General features: G+C 45.9%; 1 protein-coding gene across 1 annotated transcript; it reads right to left on the bottom strand.

Annotated features, from left to right (window-relative positions):
* Window positions 1-15,098: 15,098 nt before the first annotated feature.
* On the bottom strand, window positions 15,099-16,763 carry LOC310868890 (glutamyl-tRNA(Gln) amidotransferase subunit B, mitochondrial-like). The gene has a single exon (XM_083779371.1). The coding sequence runs from the start codon at window positions 16,743-16,745 to the stop codon at window positions 15,126-15,128; it is 1,620 nt and encodes a 539-aa protein (XP_083635497.1). The 5' UTR covers window positions 16,746-16,763; the 3' UTR covers window positions 15,099-15,125.
* Window positions 16,764-17,059: the final 296 nt, after the last annotated feature.

The following is a 17,059-nucleotide window of genomic DNA, read 5'->3' on the forward strand; positions in this document are numbered from 1 at the left end:
TGTGAGAGCCCCGTCTTGGCTCTCGAGGAGTTGATCCCGTAGTTGAACTGGTCGACGCGCTGTTGAAATGCCGTACTGTTTGTTCTGTGTGTCAGACCCACAATGCGGTAATAAACACACAGGCAGGCAGCTCTTGCCTTTGACACATGTATTTCATCAGTATGACATCAGTATCTGCGAGAGCATTTTGTACATTTGTGACTTCGTTTTTGACGAATGTAGATAGTATTTGCATCTAGAGATGGGACAATGCACAATATTATTGTTTGCAACTATAAAAATGCTCTAAATTTGTATTATAGTGAATCCCTTACTCTCATCTGTATCCGCTGAACTCTGTGTCGAGTCTGTGCTCTGGACACTAGGACTTGCATCTGGTCTCTCCGTGACACATATATAATTTGCATCTAGGAGCAGGACAATGCACACATTTAGACATTTAGACTATCACAACACAATTACATCACAATAATTAAAATTACCCCTACTCTCATCTGTAGACTCTGGCAGCTGCTCCTGAGACTCTGTGTGGCTCTGCAGTGGGTCTGCTGTGGTCTATGGAAATGGCACAACAAGTTGAACGTTGACATGAACACTTTATTCAAGGACTTAAACAACGTATTTGTAATATTAGAGATGTACTTACACGTTGTCTTTTGGGGGCAATAAAAAATCCCCTTATGTCCACATTTCGTTTCTTCATTTCTAATTTCACGTGACGCTTCTTCATGTTCAACCTTCCAAAGTTCCCCACACACACACACACACTGTAACGGTTTCCACAGTTCGATGGTTATTTGTTTTAGGGGTGCCAGGTAGAAATGAGCATTTGCGCCTGTCGTAGACATGCGCAGAGCAAGTTCAGTCAGGGAACCTCAGTCAGCGCGCCGGCTGTTAATTGGGCCACCGCAGCATCACGCTCTCATCCACATGATTCACTCAGCCAATCACACACTCACCACATCTCATACCGGCTACTTGAACCAGAGGTTTGCATTCCTCTGCCTTCTTGCTTGCTTACACTGCTGCTGTATCAGCGTGCTGCTGTCATACAACCTGCGCTCAATTCTGCTGCTGCTGCTGCTATACTGTATACTCGTGCTGCTGTATACAAGTGCTCAATTCTACTGTCACCAGTCTCGCCACTGCTACAGTGGCGTCCGGGCGAGTAGGCTTGCTTGCTGCTGCTTTTTGTATACTGTGCGCTGCTGTATACAAAGCGCTCAATTCTACTACTGCTGCTAATGTCAACAGTCTCGCCACTGCTGTGGCGTCTGGGCGATTAGGCTATGCACTAAACGTTGCTTCATACAATTCTGGTAAGTCAGTGAGTTTAATTGGTTGGAAGAACGTGCACTGCTTTTGTTCACCGACGGAAATAACTAGATCAAGTTGAAGCTGCTGCTTAAATGTCCTCTTCTGTTGCCATTTTTATCGTTGTGCCTCGATCACACCGAGATCGTTTTTTTTGTTAGCCAATGAATTTCACGTCGGGTCCTGTCCTGCTCACAGTGTAGGCTCGAGGATCGTTTGCTTTTGCCTGAAGGCTGGCGTGCTTTGATGACGCAGTGTTGTGATGCGCCAGAGTTGGCTGTGATGAGCTGTGGGGTGGAATGATAATAAACGGAGCGACCGGTGGCGTTCCAATGATAAACTCCTTGTCATCTATCCTTATAAAGAGAGTCTAAAGCCTGCATATTCTTCTAGCTGCGGCCGGCGCTACAACAGCACTAGTCAAGGAAGCAGCTTACCTGCGTCTGCTCTGCTTTCCGCCGTTCTTCACATGTAAATCCAGTCCAAAGTTTATAATCAGTTTTATGACTGGTCACGCTTGGTGCGCATTCTTGTCTTGGCTGCTACTAGTCAATATGTGGACGTAATATAGATTCAAGGCAACGGGATTAAAAGCATGCATTTGTCCACAGTGTAGAGTAGGAGAGTGGCAACACGCTTTGTATAGTTCCAACATTGTTCCTTTGGCTGGAACTATCCCTTGAGATAGAACGGGCACTTCCGCATTCCATTGTTGCCAAGTGAGTCAACACTAATGTCGCCACTATTACTAGATTACTCTGAGTATGTCCGCATCGCGTCTGTCAGGCATGTTGCCACGTCTGCACATTAAAAGCGTCTTGGGCTTGTTTTTTAAGTCACTTGCCGGGTCAACGTTGTTGTTTAAACCCGCGGTTCATTCGAGGCACCCTCAATTTTATATGATGATAAACTTATTTGACGTTGTTGGATTGTTTTCATAATGATTCAAGATAGTTTTGTGGCTTGTTTTCGTTGACCCAGCTGCTTGTCTCTTCCAATATGGCAACACAAGTTCTCTGATCAGAATGATCTGAGAGAGCAGTGAGGTTGCTCTTGGTTGCATAGGCCCACATGGCACCTGGGTCCCAAGGAATATTTCAGTGTGAATTGTACCGTATCATGCACCTAATGTTGGGCAGAGCCATGCTGGATATTATTATTTTTATTTTTGGCTGGAGGAATCAATATCATGCCATTATTTCATGCTAACTACCTATAAACTAATTGATCCTGCTGTTCAAATAAACGATTTACATGGCTATAAGGTGGATGCTTGCACATTCAGGAATCTCAATTATTTTTAGTAGGCCTATTATGAGGTATTTAGGATGCTATTGATAGTGATAGTGGGTGCCCCCCCGCCCCACTGGCCCCAGTGCGGGAGCGCACTCGTCCATTTGTTTGCATTGCACAGTGCGCTATTTCCGAACGCGCCCATTGTGTCAGTGGGTGCTTCAGGCCTCAAGCACCCCCGACTCGATGCCGATGCCTATGCTTGGAGACTAAAGACTAAAGTCTCTGTAATGTGTTTGTCTTACGATTACTACAAACAATCTAAAATAAGGGATTTAAGAATACTAAAGCTGGGCTGTTGCCTGGGTCATGCATTTCTGCCTACTTCCGTCCTTCTACCCATTTGTAGAAGAAGAGCCACGCCATTGAACTGGCCCCATGAAGTGAACTGAGTTTCGTAACTCCGTCTTACTCTATGGGTCTGTTTTACAGGTAAGTACTTTGGTGCGCCAGGGAAGTGTTTAACATTAAATAAAACGCACAGTCTGTCTTTAAAGACAGGAATTGGCTCATTGCTAACATTTCTGCTATGCTTAGCCCAGGAACAGAGGCGTGGTGTTTTTCCTATGCTCAGCCAGGTAAGAGGTATGGCGTTACCACGCTGCTAACACTGCTGCTAAATGATTGATTTGAATTCTATCAGTGTTACGGCTTAGATGATACTACACCGTGACTGAAGCTAATTTGCCTTAAAGTCAACTTTAGCTATATCCATGTCATTTTAAAGCGATTCATAGCTGTTCTCATGCTGCTTCTGTCTCCATTTCCTGAGCGACAGCCCTTTATTCTAATGAGATGAACCTTGGATGCTGGGAAGGTCCTCCCTGTGGGTTGCTGCATACAGTCTTCATCGCAGCTGCAGCCATTATCGGATAGGCTCAAATTGGTGGTATACGTGGATCTGCTGCTACTGAAACCATGAGGCAGGTCATCAGTTAATCAATCCGCATCTTCACCTAGGCTGCTTTTGTTCTATTAATTCTATATTCACATGCAGTCGCTCAGCCACCTAAGTAGTGTTTCGGTTGAAACATCTGTATCCTTGATATGTTGACATGGACGCAGCTCCTTCTACAGTCTTGGGGGAAGAGCATGAAGGGAGATGGGTTGCAGATAAATGGCTGAATTTAATACTTGCCGGCAGATGCAAGTCTTCCGTGTTATTTGAGCTACCTTATAAGCAGCGGTAGCATGCTTTTGGTCGGATAAAAACCTGGAATGGGAAACAGATCAGTCATAATGAAGGAATCTGCATCACCCATCAATAAGGACGCCCGATCTGTTCCATCTATCGACACGTTACTCAGTGGTATAACTTGGACCTGTGTGATGGATTATTTCATTCTAAGAGCTGTTCTAATTCCAGGTTTGTCAACGTAGAGATGCTTGTCCTGTCTAATTTCATGTTCTAGCTCAGAGGCCATGCTGATGGTTTCGAAGCTGCCTGGTAACCTTAAATCAAACCATGGTAAATTATTCCTGCCTTCTCTTAATTGCAGCTGCAAGCTCATGAGGTTACAGTATGTTGCAGGGTCCTATTCATCTTTCCAAGTTGCTTTCCGTGTATCCTATCCTAGTAGTGCTTTTAGTTAATTGTTTTAAATCTCAAGGCATTATAACTGGCGTTCAGCTTTACTCCAGAGCTTCAGTGAGTAATCTACTGGCATCCTATAATATATATATATATATATATATTTTTTTTTTAATACTTTCTATGTGGTGAATCCTATGCATGATATTTCCACTTCTGACTTTGCTTGGATGCCCACCATAAAATCACTCAAAACAACTAATTTCATTAAGGTATATCTGTGACAGCAACTAACACTGGTCTTGCCCTTTCTCTTCCATGCCTCGTTTTCTGCCATGCTGTCCATCCGCAATGTCATGAGCCCCTATTCATGATGGATTCCGGGAAGCCATGGCCGGTCCTGCAAAAGCTGCTTCTTCTGTGTCAAAGCCGTGGGCTGCCTCCTAATCGCTACACGTCACTCTTTAGGATCGGCACAGCAGCACCAAAGTTCCAAATGCTACACTCTACAGCTTTGGGCTGGTGGTCTTCTGCAGCTGTTGAAAGCTATGCTCTGCTAAACTCGAATGCTTTTTCTCAGAACTAATGAGCTCTGAATTATGTTGGTTACATTGCTGCTGCTACATATATTCATTATTTTGCTCCTTATGCTGCAGGATATTATTAATACTCTTAAAACTGTTTTTCTGCATGCTTTTTCTGTTTCTTAGGCCGGTGGTCTCTGCTGCTTACGAAAGCTATGTTAGACTAGTCTTGAAAGATATTTTACAGGCTCAAATACTAACTAGTCGCGAATAGTGTGTTATTTGCTTTGATTTTTTCTTTTTTCTTACTTACTACAGAAGTACAATTATTCTTAAAACTGTATTTTGCATATTACTGTGGCAGAACTTGCCGCATTGCAGCGTTGCCGCCGCATCATGATCATGCATGCGATCATGTTGCAAGCTAAAATTTGAAGCTCCAGGTGGTAGACTACTGGGTACTGATTTCAGATATTAATGATAATGATAGAATGTCCCTTTCGGTGATCCTGGTTGAGTTGGGTTATTTGTGCAGTGGGTCATGTTGGTTTTGCAGCGCGCAGCGAACCAGGACACCGTTTAGGACTCCTGAATTTCAGGGATCAACAGGCGCTGTACTGTTGAACACATTGACCTAGTCATCACATAATGCTAGAACAGCCGCTGTACTGTCGAACACATTGACTAGTCATCACATAATGCTAGCATGACCTATGTCTGATCCATGTCCTATGACCCTTGTCGCTGCGCGGAATGGATATCGGTATGGTCTTCCTGTTACAGGAAACAACAGGAGCTCTGTTGTACACATGTATAGCTTAGGGTTGGTGATGATCTGCTTTTTGGGGGTTTCGGATGTTTTGCGCTGTTGGGGGATTCAGAGTCCCTATGGTTGGGACTGATGCGCTTGACCTGAGTACCTAAAAGCAGATCCAATACATCGCCAAACCATAATAAATATATTGCATTGATTATCTTATATTCAATAAATATATATTACATCCTCCTTGAGTTGTCTGACTGAAATGAGCATTTGCGCCTGTCGTAGACATGCGCAGAGCAAGTTCAATCAGGGAACCTCAGTCAGCGCGCCGGCTGTTAATTGGGCCACCGCAGCATCACGCTCTCATCCACATGATTCACTCAGCCAATCACACACTCACCACATCTCATACCGGCTACTTGAACCAGAGGTTTGCATTCCTCTGCCTTCTTGCTTGCTTACACTGCTGCTGTATCAGCGTGCTGCTGTCATACAACCTGCGCTCAATTCTGCTGCTGCTGCTGCTATACTGTATACTCGTGCTGCTGTATACAAGTGCGCTCCCACCTCCACCCCAGCTACCACCTGTCGTTTTGGATCTACTATTTAGGTACGGGGGATTCAGAGTCCCTATGGTTGGGACTGATGCGCTTGACCTGAGTACCTAAAAGCAGATCCAATACATCGCCAAACCATAATAAATATATTGCATTGATTATCTTATATTCAATAAATATATATTACATCCTCCTTGAGTTGTCTGACTGAACTAGTCTACCAGAGAGATGTTTCTCCTTTTTTATGAGTTCTTCCTCATCTGGGTTAACCACTGTGAAACCGACACAGGACTTACATATTCAAATGTAAACCCTTTTACCAAGAAATAAATCACACAAAACACCTTGTCAACTCAGTTTCAAGTTAGAATATATTGCAATTCAACCAACCCAAACACAAACAGTTCATCAGTTCATGAAACAGGACCCAATGCTTTGCAATGTTTGTAAATAAACAAAATAGACAAACACAGGTCGTCAACAACTTAAAGTACGCTCGAAACCACCCGTCAATTCATTGCATATCAAATAAATAAATAAACGGTATATTGTTCCAGATCCACGCAACGCAGACGCAACGTGAGTGTTAGTAAACAAAAGTGTGGTCCGTCTGTCCGAGCAGCGCGGCTCTTTAATCGTCTCCAAAACAACAAAATAACAAACAAAAGAGGCTTGAAATAATAAAGGGGGAAATACCACTGCTCCGTGTGTGATAGGTGACAGGGACAGAGACAGGTCAAGTTGCGGGGATCGTTGTAGTTGGCCGTAGGTTTATTGTTGTCCGTTGTTGGAATGTTTGTAGCTCTGCAGGTTTTGACGATCACGCCCGAGGCTACGCCACTTTACGGAGCAAAACGACACGGAACACACTCGAATCGAGGGGCTAACTTCCTCGTTCACGATTCACATGCAGGTCCACCGCTGACGGTTCTCGCTCTCACACTGCCTGTCTTCCTCCACACTCGCACCGGCGCAAACAACGGGGCATTTCTGAATAGGCGGTTCCCAGGGGTGAGTGACAGGTGTCACGCACAGGCGGCTCGGGGACCATTTCGAGCCGTCACACACACACAGATACTGTGATACTAGGCTAATGCTTTAATCATGAACACAAGTACAAATGTAGGCTAGCGAAGACTATAATTAGCATAATACGCTAGCCAAGCTACCGGTAAGCTACAAACTTTACATCCACGTGCCGCACGTGCGACGGTCACGGTGCAACAATTAGTTTGTTAAACATATGATATAGCTTAGCTAACTTACATGCCGTCATTTAACATGAGAAACAGAAGCACTGTAAGCACACATGACATCTCTGAAACTGAATTATAAATTAACACAAAAGGTTTTACTGTAGCTTTTCCATACCAAGGCAAGAACCAACGTTAAAAAAAAACACCAGGTAGAAACTACCTGGCACGCATTTCTCAACACAAGTTTCACCCCATGTGGGCCACGAATGCAAACATTCAATCAAACGCAGGTTCCTAATACTAGTTATAAAGCTTTACATATGAAATATACTTCATTTGACATTGACATGTTAAATAATTCTTAATTTATTACTTACAATGCATCTCCATGTTGTGCTCGCTCGGTGCCACACTGCCACTGCTTGCGGACGCTGGCAGGGGATTCGTCCCCTGCGTCCCTGCGGTTATTGCGCCCCCACCTGGATCCTCTTCCTGCCTCCCAGGTGGCTGTAGGTCAGCGAGCCGTCCATGGCGATGGGCCGGCGCTGCTGGGTGATCTGGTAGCCGGCTGGTTGGTCGGCGTAGAAGTAGTGCTTCCTGTCAAACAGTGACTTCCTGTTGATAGTGCAGTTGAGAGCCAGTGCTGTCATGACCGCTGCCTCAACACACCTCCTGTTCAGGACCGGTAAAGTGCCGGGTATTGACGCATCAAAAAGGGAAACCAGGGAATTAGGTGGTGACATGAATCGAACCGGAGCCCCCGAGAAGAGCTTTGTGTTGGACTGGATCTGTGCATGGATCTCCAACCCCACCCCACTAACCAACTCCTGGGCAGCACTTTTTCTTTTCAGCTGTGGTTGACTTTTGCATCGTGGAACGCACGTGCCTATTAGCCTGACGACGCACAGACTGTGTAATGTATATTTATTAAAGCTAGTTATAGGATAAAACGACATTGGTTTGTTGATGTTAGAGAGAAGCAGGACTAATGTGAGAGCCCCGTCTTGGCTCTCGAGGAGTTGATCCCGTAGTTGAACTGGTCGACGCGCTGTTGAAATGCCGTACTGTTTGTTCTGTGTGTCAGACCCACAATGCGGTAATAAACACACAGGCAGGCAGCTCTTGCCTTTGACACATGTATTTCATCAGTATGACATCAGTATCTGCGAGAGCATTTTGTACATTTGTGACTTCGTTTTTGACGAATGTAGATAGTATTTGCATCTAGAGATGGGACAATGCACAATATTATTGTTTGCAACTATAAAAATGCTCTAAATTTGTATTATAGTGAATCCCTTACTCTCATCTGTATCCGCTGAACTCTGTGTCGAGTCTGTGCTCTGGACACTAGGACTTGCATCTGGTCTCTCCGTGACACATATATAATTTGCATCTAGGAGCAGGACAATGCACACATTTAGACTATCACAACACAATTACATCACAATAATTAAAATTACCCCTACTCTCATCTGTAGACTCTGGCAGCTGCTCCTGAGACTCTGTGTGGCTCTGCAGTGGGTCTGCTGTGGTCTATGGAAATGGCACAACAAGTTGAACGTTGACATGAACACTTTATTCAAGGACTTAAACAACGTATTTGTAATATTAGAGATGTACTTACACGTTGTCTTTTGGGGGCAATAAAAAATCCCCTTATGTCCACATTTCGTTTCTTCATTTCTAATTTCACGTGACGCTTCTTCATGTTCAACCTTCCAAAGTTCCCCACACACACACACACACACACACACACACACACACACACACACTGTAACGGTTTCCACAGTTCGATGGTTATTTGTTTTAGGGGTGCCAGGTAGAACTAGTCTACCAGAGAGATGTTTCTCCTTTTTAATGAGTTCTTCCTCATCTGGGTTAACCACTGTGAAACCGACACAGGACTTACATATTCAAATGTAAACCCTTTTACCAAGAAATAAATCACACAAAACACCTTGTCAACTCAGTTTCAAGTTAGAATATATTGCAATTCAACCAACCCAAACACAAACAGTTCATCAGTTCATGAAACAGGACCCAATGCTTTGCAATGTTTGTAAATAAACAAAATAGACAAAAACAGGTCGTCAACAACTTAAAGTACGCTCGAAACCACCCGTCAATTCATTGCATATCAAATAAATAAATAAATAAATAAACGGTATATTGTTCTGGATCCACGCAACGCAGACGCAACGTGAGTGTTAGTAAACAAAAGTGTGGTCCGTCTGTCCGAGCAGCGCGGCTCTTTAATCGTCTCCAAAACAACAAAATAACAAACAAAAGAGGCTTGAAATAATAAAGGGGGAAATACCACTGCTCCGTGTGTGATAGGTGACAGGGACAGAGACAGGTCAAGTTGCGGGGATCGTTGTAGTTGGCCGTAGGTTTATTGTTGTCCGTTGTTGGAATGTTTGTAGCTCTGCAGGTTTTGACGATCACGCCCGAGGCTACGCCACTTTACGGAGCAAAACGACACGGAACACACTCGAATCGAGGGGCTAACTTCCTCGTTCACGATTCACATGCAGGTCCACCGCTGACGGTTCTCGCTCTCACACTGCCTGTCTTCCTCCACACTCGCACCGGCGCAAACAACGGGGCATTTCTGAATAGGCGGTTCCCAGGGGTGAGTGACAGGTGTCACGCACAGGCGGCTCGGGGACCATTTCGAGCCGTCACACACACACACAGATACTGTGATACTAGGCTAATGCTTTAATCATGAACACAAGTACAAATGTAGGCTAGCGAAGACTATAATTAGCATAATACGCTAGCCAAGCTACCGGTAAGCTACAAACTTTACATCCACGTGCCGCACGTGCGACGGTCACGGTGCAACAATTAGTTTGTTAAACATATGATATAGCTTAGCTAACTTACATGCCGTCATTTAACATGAGAAACAGAAGCACTAAGCACACATGACATCTCTGAAACTGAATTATAAATTAACACAAAAGGTTTTACTGTAGCTTTTCCATACCAAGGCAAGAACCAACGTTAAAAAAAAACACCAGGTAGAAACTACCTGGCACGCATTTCTCAACACAAGTTTCACCCCATGTGGGCCACGAATGCAAACATTCAATCAAACGCAGGTTCCTAATACTAGTTATAAAGCTTTACATATGAAATCTACTTCATTTGACATTGACATGTTAAATAATTCTTAATTTATTACTTACAATGCATCTCCATGTTGTGCTCGCTCGGTGCCACACTGCCACTGCTTGCGGACGCTGGCAGGGGATTCGTCCCCTGCGTCCCTGCGGTTATTGCGCCCCCACCTGGATCCTCTTCCTGCCTCCCAGGTGGCTGTAGGTCAGCGAGCCGTCCATGGCGATGGGCCGGCGCTGCTGGGTGATCTGGTAGCCGGCTGGTTGGTCGGCGTAGAAGTAGTGCTTCCTGTCAAACAGTGACTTCCTGTTGATAGTGCAGTTGAGCCAGTGCTGTCATGACCGCTGCCTCAACACACCTCCTGTTCAGGACCGGTAAAGTGCCGGGTATTGACGCATCAAAAAGGGAAACCAGGGAATTAGGTGGTGACATGAATCGAACCGGAGCCCCCGAGAAGAGCTTTGTGTTGGACTGGATCTGTGCATGGATCTCCAACCCCACCACACTAACCAACTCCTGGGCAGCACTTTTTCTTTTCAGCTGTGGTTGACTTTTGCATCGTGGAACGCACGTGCCTATTAGCCTGACGACGCACAGACTGTGTAATGTATATTTATTAAAGCTAGTTATAGGATAAAACGACATTGGTTTGTTGATGTTAGAGAGAAGCAGGACTAATGTGAGAGCCCCGTCTTGGCTCTCGAGGAGTTGATCCCGTAGTTGAACTGGTCGACGCGCTGTTGAAATGCCGTACTGTTTGTTCTGTGTGTCAGACCCACAATGCGGTAATAAACACACAGGCAGGCAGCTCTTGCCTTTGACACATGTATGTCATCAGTATGACATCAGTATCTGCGAGACAGTGGCGTAGGGAGGTCATGGTGGGCCCCGGTGCGAGAATATTTTGTAGGCCCCCCACCACCGCCATAAACAAGTGTGCGTGCGCGCGCCCATGCACACACACACACACACACACACACACACACACACACACACACTAGGTATAGACTAACATTACAGGTGAGGTGACCGGCCACACAATTAAATTATTCAATTACATTCAAAGGGCCTTTATTGGCATGAGAACATATGGTACAGCATTGAGTAAACTCGTCCACTCACAGTTAACAGTCTTTGTATTGAGTTTGTGCTTGAAATGTACTGTAATTCTGCAAAAATATTTCAATCACTCATTAAAACCCGCCTTTCAGCACCACATGCAGACAGCACCAGCTTCCAAGCTCAGTGTCCATATATTCATCAATAAACAACCTGCCCTGACTTGGGCACAAAAACAAAACTACCACAGCCTGATGTCTCCAAACTATCAAACATAAATAAATAAAAACACAGCTCATTTCCTCATTATATGCAGTGTTGGGCATCGTTACTTTCTAAAGTAACGTCGTTAGGTTACTGGATTACTGCCCATAAAAATAATCCCTTGCCGTTACAGATTACCTTCTGAGAAAAGTAACAAGTTAGATTATTTTCCGTTATTTTCCGTTACCAGACAATTAAAACCCATTTTTTTTTAAACGAGAATGATACACACCATGAACTGACCATAGACAATATATCCCCTTTACAGCTCTCTCTTTATTAACGAATATAAGTCGCCACAATCGCCAGCCTATACACGTAGGACTGGACAGAAAGAGCTAGTGCAGAGATAGTACAGACATTCAGACAATACCATAAGGCTGTTGCGCTGCGCTCTGATGCCCTCTCCACACCGCGCACCGTTGCGCATGAACAACAACAACTCCACGTGTACCCACGACGACCCACGTATGAATTAGATAGTTTATAAGAAATGGCACGGCGGCCATCCTTGCAGGCAGTGAGTAACATAATGAGAATCCTGTAGGCTGTGTAACCTGTTCATTTTGGGGGGCATCAACAACAGCCTAGCCCTAGAACGGCTCTTGTTGTTACATACAGTATGTACAGTATTTCACTACTGCTGCTGCTGCGTTGCTTAACAATTAATTTACTAGTACTCACCTAATGACGCCGCCACGGAGGATATACCATGTTTAACGTAATTCCAAAGTGTTTAGCCTACATTGTTTAAGTCATAGACGCATGCGGTTTTGGCTAAAAGCATGTTGTTTGTATTATTCCACTACCACCCCGGTCCGGCACTACCACTGTCATGGTAGCTACCCTACAACCGAAACAACTTCCTCTTCCTCTTCAAAATAAAAGCTACTTGTATCAATACTTTTATTTCTTAAGTGAACTACAGGATGTAGTAGACGCAGGATGTATATTACATGGTATAGTGGGCTTGGAAGGATCCATCACACAGAAGTTTAACCCCTTACCGACCGGCCACAGCCCACAGCTATTTCATTCACAAAACAGCGGCCCGTCAGCTGTTTCTTTTCTTTTTTCCCCTTCCCCTCATGGGCCCCTAGGGGGCGCTGGGCCCCAGTGCACTGCACTGGCTGCACCCCCTTATGCTACGCCAGTGCTGCGAGAGCATTTTGTACATTTGTGACTTTGTTTTTGACCATGAAACCTTGAATAGCATCTCTTAATTTGGCTGCTATATTCAGCCTAGCCTTTCTGCCCATTTGATACTTTTCACATTTTACTGCAAGTGCTTTTGCAGTTGGTTTCACCACCCGTTTTCCAATATCACTTTGTGCCTGTGGCGCAATACTTCTCGTGACATCACCACTAACGGCGGAGCGCGCAGCCGTATCCACGGCAACGCACGACGCCACACTGCCCTTCCTCATGATAAATAGTCAGTGTGAGTCAATTCAGTCGAGAGATAGTTCGCAGCTCGCACAACAAAGTCAGTGCAAAGTCAACACGCAATCGATAAAAGTCAATGTCAATTATGTTCAGCAACCATGGATTTATGCTATCCTCCCCCAAGTTATAATAATGTGCGCGCACAAACTAAATGGCCATATACCGTGTAGCTACACATACCTCCCGTCCTTGCTGTCCGATACTGCTCAGTGCTCCAGCCTCACAGCCAAACGTCGGATCATCCCCGCAGCCCCTCTTTACCACCATGAACGGCTGCATACGGTTCGTGTTCCCCCGGCGGCCGGCGTAGCAGTGAACAGTAGAAACCTAAAACTCTGACAGCCACCGCAGCTCGATATCCCCACGTTGGCTCGTTCGTCCTCTCGCGTCGCGGCGTCGCCTCTGCCCGTCGTGAACGCAGCCAAGCTCCCGCAGCACAAACGATTTGAATCGAAGGTCCAACTGGTGCTGGGGTTTCGACTAATTTGAGAGCCCCGTCTTAGATCTCGAGGAGTTGATCCCGTAGTTGAAAAAAATCGGGTTATAGCCCATCGTTTTTAGATTTTTTAGATTTTTTTCAAATCCTCAAAAATGATGAAAAACGGCTTGCTATAGTATGCCGTACAGTATGGGCTATAGCCCATGGTCAAAAATGGGATAAAAAACGTCTAAAAATAGACGTCTAAAACACGTCTATTTTTAGACGTGTTTTAGACATCTATTTTTAGACATTTTTATCCCATTTTTAGACGCTTGTCTAATAGCCCATACTCAGTGTTGGGTGTAACGGCGCTATTAATAACGACGTTATGTAACGGACTACTTTTATTGGTAACGGAATAAACTAACTAGTTAGTTTTGCAATATAGTAGTTAGTTACTTAGTTACTTTTCCAAAAAAGTTATCCCATTATTATAATGTGTCCCTGTTCATTCTGTTGGCAAGATTTAAAAATAATAAAGCCCCGACTGCCTGCGGAGTTTATTTCTCCTGCCTTCTGTGTGATTTATCCTTCCAAGCCCACTATACCATGTAATATACATCCTGCGTCTACTACATCCTGTAGTTCACTTAAGAAATAAAAGTATTGTTACATGCAGATTTTATTTTGAAGAGGAAGAGGAAGTTGTTTCGGTTGTAGCCAGCTATACTATGACAGTGGTAGTGGTGCCGGGTGGTATAGTGGAATAATACAAACAACATGCTTTTAGCCAAAATTCATAAAAACCGCATGCGTCTATGACTTAAACAATGTAGGCTAAACACTTTGGAATTACGTTAAACATGGTATATCCTCCGTGGCGGCGTCATTAGGTGAGTACTAGTAAATTAATTGTTAAGTTTCATAGTATCATTCATCATCAACAGGCTGTTGTCGATGCCCCCCAAAATGAAAAGGTTACACAGCCTACAGGATTCGCATTATGTTACTGTCACTGCCTGCAAGGATGGCCGCCGTGCCATTTCTTAGAAACTATCTAATTCATACGTGGGTCGTCGTGGGTACACGTGGAGTTGTTATTGTTGTTCATGCGCCACGGTGCGCGGCGTGCCATGGAGAGGGCATCAGAGCGCAGCGCAACAGCCTTATGGTATTGTCTGTACTCTCTGCACTAGCTCTTTCTGTCCAGTCCTACGTGTATAGGCTGGCGATTGTGGCGACTTATATTCGTTAATAAAGAGATAGCTGTAAAGGGGATATTGTCTATGGTCAGTTCATGGTGTGTATCATTCTCGTTAATAACCGGGCCGTGATAATGCGGCGCAATGACGGTAGGCAGTAGCCTAATACAATGTAACCAACTTGCGCAAGCATTAAAAAATGGGTTTTAATTGTTGGGTAACGGAAAATAACGGAAAATAACCTAACTTGTTACTTTTCTAAAATGGTAATCTGTAACGGTAAGGGATTCTTTTTATGGGCAGTAATCCAGTAACCTAACGACGTTACTTTAGAAAGTAACGATGCCCAACACTGATGATGATGAAGATGATGATGGGCTGGTCAATGTGGGTCAGAAGGGTTCATGGTGGTGGGTCGGCTCTTGTTCAGGAGGTCTTCTCCTCCAGGATGGAGCGCAGCAGGACGGGGTCGGCTCGGCCTTTGGTCTCCCTTTGGACCAAACCCATCAGCTTGTTCAGAACCTTCTTGTTGCCTTTCCTGATGAGCTGGACCTCCTCAGGGTGGGAGTCCACCACCCTCTGACAGATGCTGTGCAGCTGGGCAGTGTCGTTGACCAGACCCAGGTCCAGCTCCTGCACCACCTGCTGGGCCGTCTTCTCTGGACACCTCCACATCTCCTGGAGAACCTGCTTGGCAGCAATGGAGGAGATAAGTCCCGTTTCCTGGAGTTGCAGAAGCTCTGCCAGGGCCGAGGGAGACACACGGCTCTGGCTGCCACTCAGGTCGTGCTGTTTGAGGAGACTGAGCAGCTCATTGGTTACCAGGCCAACCACCTTCCTTGGCGCCCTACTGGTCTGCTTGACAACCGCCTCAAAGTAGTCCATCAGCCCGTCCTCATTCAGCAGCGTGAAGCCGTGCTCCGGCAGGATGCCGTAGGTGTGCAGCAGCCGGTCCCTCTGGACGCTGGGCAGCTCGGGTAGACGCTGGCGGAGACGCTCCACCAGCACGGCCTGGCCGGGCGCCACGCCGTCGGGCAGAGACGCCTCGTCATCGTACACCGTCAGCGGAGGGAGGTTGGGCTCCGGCATGAACCTGTAGTCCTGAAGTCCCTCCTTGTCTCTCATGGGGATGGTCTGGCCAGATTTGGAGTCGAAGGCTCGGGTCTCGTTCAGAACCTTGCCTCCACTCTGGAGGATGCCCATCTGTCTCTGGATCTCGTAGTCTATGGCTTTGGCCAGGAAGCGGGCACTGTTGATGTTCTTCACCTCCGTCCTGGTGCCCAGGGGTTCTCCTGGACTGTGGATGGACACGTTGGCGTCCACTCTGAGCTGTCCCTCAGACATGTTGCCCTGACAGGTGCCCAGAGCCTGCAGGATGAGCTGCAGCTCTCTGACAGCGGCTGCAGCCTCCACCCCACAGCTCATATCTGGCTCCATCACCAGCTCCATCAGTCCCACTCCTGCCCGGTTCAGGTCGATGAGGGTCTGGCTGCGCTGGTCGTCGTGCAGACTCTTTCCGCTGTCCTGCTCCAGCTGGATCTGCTTGATGCGGACCGACTTGGTGACCACCTGGATCCTCTTCCTGCCTCCCAGGTGGCTGTAGGTCAGCGAGCCGTCCATGGCGATGGGCCGGCGCTGCTGGGTGATCTGGTAGCCGGCTGGTTGGTCGGCGTAGAAGTAGTGCTTCCTGTCAAACAGTGACTTCCTGTTGATAGTGCAGTTGAGAGCCAGTGCTGTCATGACCGCTGCCTCAACACACCTCCTGTTCAGGACCGGTAAAGTGCCGGGTATTGACGCATCAAAAAGGGAAACCAGGGAATTAGGTGGTGACATGAATCGAACCGGAGCCCCCGAGAAGAGCTTTGTGTTGGACTGGATCTGTGCATGGATCTCCAACCCCACCACACTAACCAACTCCTGGGCAGCACTTTTTCTTTTCAGCTGTGGTTGACTTTTGCATCGTGGAACGCACGTGCCTATTAGCCTGACGACGCACAGACTGTGTAATGTATATTTATTAAAGCTAGTTATAGGATAAAACGACATTGGTTTGTTGATGTTAGAGAGAAGCAGGACTAATGTGAGAGCCCCGTCTTGGCTCTCGAGGAGTTGATCCCGTAGTTGAACTGGTCGACGCGCTGTTGAAATGCCGTACTGTTTGTTCTGTGTGTCAGACCCACAATGCGGTAATAAACACACAGGCAGGCAGCTCTTGCCTTTGACACATGTATTTCATCAGTATGACATCAGTATCTGCGAGAGCATTTTGTACATTTGTGACATCGTTTTTGACCATGAAACAGAATCCCAATTGGGAGTGTTCACCCTACAAGGTGCGGTACTAGGTAGGATAGGGTAGG

The sequence above is a fragment of the Protomyctophum parallelum genome, assembly GCF_964188405.1.
Source record: "Protomyctophum parallelum genome assembly, chromosome: 13".
NCBI classification, from domain to species: domain Eukaryota; kingdom Metazoa; phylum Chordata; class Actinopteri; order Myctophiformes; family Myctophidae; genus Protomyctophum; species Protomyctophum parallelum.